The sequence below is a fragment of the Cibotium barometz genome, chromosome 15, assembly GCF_041138505.1.
Source record: "Cibotium barometz isolate CiBa-2024 chromosome 15, ASM4113850v1, whole genome shotgun sequence".
Taxonomy (NCBI): Eukaryota; Viridiplantae; Streptophyta; class Polypodiopsida; order Cyatheales; family Cibotiaceae; genus Cibotium; species Cibotium barometz.
This window is the reverse complement of record NC_141060.1, coordinates 5942668-5950790: the sequence shown is the minus strand read 5'-3', so window position 1 is coordinate 5950790 and position 8123 is coordinate 5942668. Positions and strand designations below refer to the sequence as shown.

Genomic DNA, 8123 nt, shown 5'->3' with positions numbered 1-8123 from the left:
CATGGGGCACATGGTTCAACCGTTAGGCAGGGCGTTTGGCTTTTCGATGGGGGTTTTGCGACCATCCAACATTTTGGGCACCCCCCTTTTCGCAGACCAAATGATGAGTTGCCATGTGGCCTCCACAAAAGCACAAGCACCTGCCGCCCAAATATGGCGCTTGGTGTGTAAACGCCCTGAGACTAGAGATTTTACGGGTCTATGTTACATGAAAACAACATAATAAATGAAGAAAATCCATGGTAAAGGGGGCAGATATCAGAGCTATATCACATCAAATCTCATTAGCAAACTTTTTTCTTTTTTCCTGAAAAAGATCCTGTCATTATTTATACAAATATCCAAAACTAAATGTCTATAACTATATGGGCAGACTGATATAATCATTCAATATCTTTGAAAGCACCTTTAAAACACATAACATGACCCAATGAACACACATAATATAATTATTTTCGTCTCCCTTAGGCTCTCCTGCTATCTAATCATCCTTTGAATCATATTCTGGATCAATTGCCCCCACACACATTTTCAACAACCATAACTCTGGTGTTAAGATGACTCCCTTTCTGGAAAATTCTTCTTCCTCCAATTCGTAGTAGGATGTACAATCTATCATTCCACCAATAACAGGATCTTTGTCTAGTGACTCCAGGAATTTCTGTGTCCTTGCATCCTTTCCAACTTGAGCAATCTGGACCGCAAACGCACCGCCACCATACCGAGTACGCATCAAGGCATCCTTTGCACGATGAATGACCTGGCGTATAGTGCCAGGGTCTTCTCCAGAGGGTTCACCATCCGTGATGATGATAGCAAGCACAGGCTTTGCCATGCTATTCGACATGGCTTGACCAAGAACAAATGGCTGAATTACTTTTCTGTCCAAGTTTGTTCCAAGAGGAGTCAATCCACTGAATCTCACTTTGGAAACCAGATTTGCCACATCAGCAGCATTGCAAATTCCATCCCCATTCACATTAGAATTCATGAATCGGACTATGATACCATCATCATCAAACTTGGAGGCAATGTCAGACACTTTTGAAAGAATCAACTTAAGATCGTCGATGCGTTCTCCATTCTCCTCAAAAGCCATGGAACCGCTGTCATCACAGTAGAACACAATATCGTAAAGTGCAAGAGGAGCAAGATCGTAAGCAAGTTCTGTGGCTATATGCCATTGCGCTGCAATTTCAGCAAAGTTTATGTGGGCAACCTTTCCTAATGTGGCCTGGAACTTGCCTTGATCATAGAAAGCTTGCAACCCATTGGCTTGAATTATGGCCTGTAAGTTGTGTGCCAACTTCTCAATAGCAGCAGCTGGTTGCATATAAAACTGCTGAGCCCCAGCATCCTGTGGAAAATGCGAAACACCATATGTACTAGAAGGTGTTTGCACTTGCTCCCCATATGAAGGCAAAATAGGCCCTTGCCCTGTATATGGAGGTGTTTGCCCTTGCACTGCATATGGAGTACTTTCTACATACGATTGTCGACGCGGCTGCTCATGGGGAGTAGAAATAGTCCCTTGCCCTGCATATGGAGGTGTTTGCCCTTGAGTACTTTCTACATACGATTGTCGAAGCAGCTGCACTGGAGCAGAAATAGGCCCTTGCCCTGCATACGGAGGTGTTTGCCCTTTAACTGCATATGGAGTGCTTTCTACATGCGATTGTCGAAGAGGCTGCCCTGGGCGATCATGGGGGGGGATGGCATAGCCATCACCATAGTATCGTTGCGGCTCTGTAAAGGGTGGAGCAGACGGAGGTCCATGCTGCTGCTGAGGATACGCAGGAGGAGAAGTGCCATATGTGCCGTCGTAGGATCCTGTGGGCTGTTGCGGCTGACGGTAGTCAACAAAGCAGGGGACAGATCTGCTTTCATATGGGGATGGTGCATAAGGCTGTTGCGGCTGCGGTTGCTGAGGCGTGGTCGAACTGTTCTTGATTTTGCCTGCAAGTCCCATTATGTGCTCAGGCTTAAATAGCGAACAAGAGGAAGAACAATTTTCTTAGAGAAGACCGGGTCAGAAGACTCGAAAACATACTCTTCGGCACTTTCTTAAAGCCACTAATGTTGCGACAGCTGTCTTACGGTGTGGGCAATCAAATTTTGTCCTTTCGATCTAGAGGTGGGGGCAACTCATCTTAAGAGGAAAGAAAAGACATGGGGGCAACTCATCTCTTCTGATCTAGCAGGTTATCCCCCTTAGCTATCTTCTTAAGCAAATCATTTCTTTTTAAAGTGTGCTACAAAAACATGTGTGTTAGCTTGCAATAGTTTACAAACTAATTCCCACTTAAGCCACTAAAGCTCAGTTGGGCAAGGGGCTATAATACCTTTAATTTTAGAAGCTTTTAGGGGATTATGGAGGTTTTAAGTCTTAAAAGAAGAGAGGTCTTTATTTTTGTCTTTTTTAGACCATTTTTTTAGTCTTAACTGCAAATTAGTTTTGCAATAGCATCCTTCTCAAATTATAAGCCCTTATATTGTAATTTTTATAAAAATTTTCATATAGTTTCATGATTTTAACTCATTTGAAATAACCCCCAAATTTTTTAGTGATGGCCATTTTCGACTAGTAATCATTAATTTTATTACCTTTTGCCTTTTCATGTAAACATTTTTTTTTTATAGTTTGTCCCTACCAAACAAGGGCTGCTCTTTGCTAGGCATTATAATCGTTTTTGGGTATTTTACCCATTTTTTGGGTGAAAATTTGCTCAACCCTTTAAATAATACCCTAAAATCTATAAAATTCTAAAATTTTGATAGGTAAGGTGTCCATCATATATCAACATTGTACCCAACTACCCATGTACTTAGAATTGAATAGTCCTTGTAACCTTTCAAAGATTAGCTTCTAGGTACTAATATAAAAAACAAATGGCACGTGATACTTACCACTCTTAATATAGAAAACTAGAAAGTCTTTGACCCAAAAATTAGACTAAAATTTGAATCTAAGTAAAATAAATACAATGCAATATACAAATTACCAAAGGACCAATCAAAATCTCATATATTCAAATATCATATTTTTCTTCTAACTATCCCTTTGATGTTGTGGAGCTAAAGGATACTGTCCTCCCATATAGTCCTTTAGAAGGGACTAAAGAATCCTTTGCTCTTAATGTTAAGGGTTTGAAATGTTTTTTACTAATTTTTATATCAAACAACTTTTCTTGTATTCTAAACTTATAGTAGTGAGACCCTATATTAATGGCTTGAACAGCAAAGCTACTAAAACCAAATGGGATGGGATGTGAGGAAATTTAATCATCTTAACTTGCATTTTCATTAAGAAAATTAAACCAACACATTTTTTGGCCTTTTTATACCAAATTTCTATTGAGAACCAAGGTTCTTAATTACTATTTGAGTGTTCTTTCACTCATATTTCAAGGCCTTAAAAAATATTCTCCATGAAAAAGTCACCATAATGTTTTCCTTGCATCTTGGGATTTCCTTTGAGATCTCATTGTGAGTTCTCGTGAGTTTCTCCAAAGTTTGAAAATTTTCACTTACAAAAACTCATGATGATCTTGTGATCTCTAAAGATTATTTCTCAATGCTATGTTTTTCTCATGAGTTTTTCTCTCCATTTCATTATGGGCCCTGTGAGCTTTTCTCTTTCTAGACCATTATTTTATGCATTTAATGTCATCTCACAAAATGTATTTTATTGTTTAAAACTTTTCATGGGACTTTCATGGTTTATGTTATTTAGACTTCAAGCTAATACTTGATTTATTTACCTTTAACTCTTGTAGTACCTCTCACATTCTACACTAATTATAATTTATGTCTTATGGCTAGCACTATTTTTGCTTTTTTTTGCTTCAAGTATACTTTTGTTCAAGCAAAAAAGATAGGCCACCTTAAACAATAGAACTTGGTGCCACTTAGGTGAACACAGAGCTCATTATCACCCACCACAATGCCTCCTCATTATCACTTGTTCCTTAGAGAAACAACAATAATTCATCCTCATGTCTATTTGTCAAAATACTCCCCACAAAAAACCAAGTTGGTTGAACGTTGTGTCCATTAGGCCAAAAAGGGCATACCATCCTAAATTTTTTATTGGTCCTTCTCTCCCTTTTCCTCTCATGCAAGCCAACCATCATTCCGTATACTTAAATAGAGGTGGTCAACAAGCATACAGAGAAAGAAAAGAGAGAGAGAGAGAGAGAGAGAGAGAGAGAGAGAGAGAGAGAGAGAGAGAGTGAAACACACCGAGGTGCTTAACTAAGAGAGAATAAAATTGAAAAATAAAGAAAAGACACATTTGGTTTTTGAGATTCTAAAGTATCTTTAAAGATATCATGGATCTCTCTCACAAATTTGCTTGCGTAACTAGAGGTGGCCAACAAAAGCATGCATGTATACACATACACACATGCACGTATGCACATACACGTACACACACAATCCAAGGATAAGAAAGGCAAAGCTATTTGAGGGATAGAGAGACGCAGAGAGAGAGAGAGAGAGAGAGAGAGAGAGAGAGAGAGAGAGAGAGAGAGAGAGAGAGAGAGAGAGAGAGAGAGAGAGAGAGAAGCTAGATTATTATATTTGAAAGATTCCAAAAGCATTTCAAAAGATATTGTGGACAACTCTCCTTAGCTTGTTGAGTAGAGACAACATTGCAACTTGGAGAAATTCAATCAAACAAGGTGAGAAATAATTCTCACAATGGCTTGCTCGTCTTATTAAATGATTGGTAATTTTACATAATTTTATTTTTTAGATCTCACCCCATTGATCTCTCTCTTATAAATTTCATAATTATAAAAATAGTCAAAGTTTTTATGGTTTTTTTTAACCTTTCAACATTGATATCTCCCTCTCTCATAAATTTCATAAGGACATAATAATTTTATGTTTTTTTAATTTTTAATTTTAAAAGATATAGTTTCATTTGTCTTATATATTTGATCAAAAGTATTTGTTAAAGTAAAATTAAATAGACTCTCTCTTTCTCTCATAGAAACTATAATCATGTTTAGAGAGAGACAGAGACAGAGACAGAGACAGAGAATAACTAATATTAAAAGATCCAATGAAAATATTCAAATAGTTGAAAAGTTGGAAACTTGCATTAATGTGCATGTTTCTGAAATACAAAAGTTTATACGTCTTACTATATAAATTTGATGAATTTGAACAAGAATACAAAAGTTGGAAACTTTCATTAATAGCCATGCACCTAAAAATAAAAGAGTCATAACTTGTATTACTATATAATGTTGGGGGAACTAAAATTTGCGAGTTTTTCATTTCGAGCTTTTACTCAAAATCGTACTTCTTTCGAGCTTTTTGAATCATCTTTTCGAGCTTTCCATAAATATTAATCTTTTGTCGAGCTTTTCAGCTCAATTTTCTCAATTTTCATTATTGCATAAGCTGTGCGAGTAAATGTTACAGCATGTGACTAGTATTATATAACTTATGTCTATAAATCTTCTATGTCTATGACTATGTGATAATGAGTTAATGTGCATCTAATGTTTGAGCATTTTTATTCAATGCTAACTATTGAGATAAATGACTACTATATACATGTAAAGTGTTAGCATGTTTATTCAATGTTAGCTAGACATATAACACATGGTGACTCTGCATATATTGTGCATCTTACGACTCCATGTGTTGATGTGACAATAGGTTAAATGTACGTCTAAAGTTTGAGCTTGCTTGTTTAATGCTAACTAAACACATACTCCACTAACCACATTAAACTATTTATATTTAAACACATTAAACACATCACATAGAAATCCACAAAGGTTTACAAAAATTAAAGCAAAAGAGATAACAAAAATCAGAGTATAGATCCCATACAACCACCAAGAGAGTATTGAAAAAAAGCCATCACATAAGAGTACATCTCAAAACAAATGTCCAAAGAACCTCTTAAATATCTAAAACACTCTCTCTGCATGGTACAGGTCCACATGTAATGGTGGATAAACACCCTTTGTAGATAACATCATCCATCTCAAGACACATACAGTGTCTCATGTCCTCTGCACCCGCCAATCCTAAGCCTTCACAGCCCGCAAACACATCCAAAACAAAATCATGGGAATCGGTAAATGTGGCTAGCAACCATCTACCAAAGCCAAAGACCATATACCAACATGTAAGAACATAGTAAAACATTGAATGACATACAATATGCAACATCGATTAAAAGAAAAAGATTTGGGCTTACTTGAAGAATTCTAGAGACCTTTCAGCACCGCCTCTGGAAATCACACCATTAATATCTGTTGGACACACTCCTGTATCCAAGACGTAACTGCGATATGCTGGAAATAGAACTTTTGAAATAACCTCCCCAGCCTCCCTGTTATAACGTGGCACAGCATGATTGGCACGATGCCAGAGACACATAGTAAGATCAAGAACTTGTGAACATGTTCACAATAACACATACAAATATAAGTTTATTTACTCATTACAAAATAGCTATCAAAGGTGTTACATATGATCGATTAACATACCGCCTCCCTAGTGATAGGATGCCGATATGCCTTGGAATCACATCAATGTCCAAGTGCGATGAAGGACCAGACCGTGGTTGCATCCACAATAAAATCGCCTATGTGCTCCGCCAAGCATGTAGTAACCAAAAAACCCTGATCTGCCAAGTACTCTTGTGCGAGATCCATGCAACCACTAACAAGACTTTTAGAGTACACATTCCACTTAGGAACGGTCATGCCCTCTAAAACATGCATTTTATATTGTTAGAAAACAAACAAATAATTAAAGCAATATTGAAAGATACAATTTGAGACCTACTTGATAGATCCAAGCCTAATCCATCAACAAGCAGGCTTGTAGGAAAATCAGCAAATATTAATCGTGCGACCTCTCGGCATGACACTCCATCCTTACTATAAAGATCAATCTTTTGTGCAGCAAAGAAGTTGATGCTACTCAAACACAAACAATTTATCACAACTTGAAAGGTTATTTACTAACTCAGTGTTTAAACATAATCACAATCTATTATTCATGCTTACCATTCTAGAGCAAATTTGTCGATTTGAGTCACATCTACAAGAAACGCATCCACTATAGTTTGATATTGAAATCCTACAACTGAAATCAATGCTTTCAAAAAATCAAGCCATACATCAAACATTCCATGACCTTTAACAACCAAGAGAATTATTTGTGCATACCAACAGAACGTGTCATAGGTTGTCTCTCCTAAGTCTCCCGCCCAAGTGAAGATTCTGCAACAAAAGAGGTGGTGACTTTGCTAAAGGACTTTGAAACTTCTTTTCCCTTTGGATGGGTGGAGGTACTTGAAGGAGGCTCCAAAGGCCCCTTTCCCTTTCTATCAATAATGTTTCCAAGCAATGTAACAGGAGCTTGAGTGTCTCTGGTAGCTTGAGTGACTTGGTTACTTTGAGCACCTCGTGTGGTTCGATTATTGCATTTAGTTACTTGAGGGGTGCCTTAGGAACCAGCTTCATTTTACCTTGAGACATATCTTGCTCCATAGTGACTCCTGTCTCTTCTATGAACCCTAAACCATCAATAAAAATTGAAATGCATAGATTATGTAAAATACACCCGCATATATTTCTCAAACAATTCGTGACTCCACTCGACAAAGACATGAAAGATGTTAAAAGTCTTACTTGTTCGTAGCTCTGTCTCTTGCTTTGGAATGACACCCATAGGATAGTCTAACCACCATGGACAAGCTTTTGCCTCCCATGGCAACACTTTTCTCTCGAGCAATGATTGTGAATACATTGTATTTTCATCCCTTATATTAATCCACTCATTTGTGAATTCAGGCATAACATCCAATTTGTGAATTCAAGCATAACATCCAATTTGTTCTCCTCCACACATTGTAACATCCACCTACAATCATTTAAGACAAAGTTCATCCTCTTAGGGCTTTCACATGTTGTTAGACTGAATTGAAAACCTAAATATACCTTCCAACCATATATCTTGCTCTAAGCTTAATGAAACCATTTCCTACAAAAAAGAATTGAACATTGCATAAAAAGACCACATAGAATCCAATCAATCTCTTTGGCCTTTCACTTAAAATATTACTCTATTTAGCATTCTCATAGGTG

The 8123-nt window shown here is 37.2% G+C and overlaps 1 protein-coding gene and 1 pseudogene across 1 annotated transcript; both read right to left on the bottom strand.

The window, feature by feature from the left end:
- Positions 1–281: 281 nt before the first annotated feature.
- Positions 282–3203, bottom strand: LOC147630890 (uncharacterized). Its single transcript, XM_086809265.1, has one exon. The coding sequence runs from the start codon at positions 1967–1969 to the stop codon at positions 482–484; it is 1488 nt and encodes a 495-aa protein (XP_086665391.1). The 5' UTR covers positions 1970–3203; the 3' UTR covers positions 282–481.
- A 2719-nt stretch (positions 3204–5922) lies between these two features.
- LOC147630889 (uncharacterized) lies at positions 5923–6734 on the bottom strand (annotated as a pseudogene).
- Between the last annotated feature and the right edge of the window lie 1389 nt (positions 6735–8123).

Excerpts from the sequence above, each read along its gene's own strand:
- LOC147630890 (XM_086809265.1), bottom strand. The coding sequence starts at position 1,969 with ATGGGACTTGCAGGCAAAATCAAGAACAGTTCGACCACGCCTCAGCAA.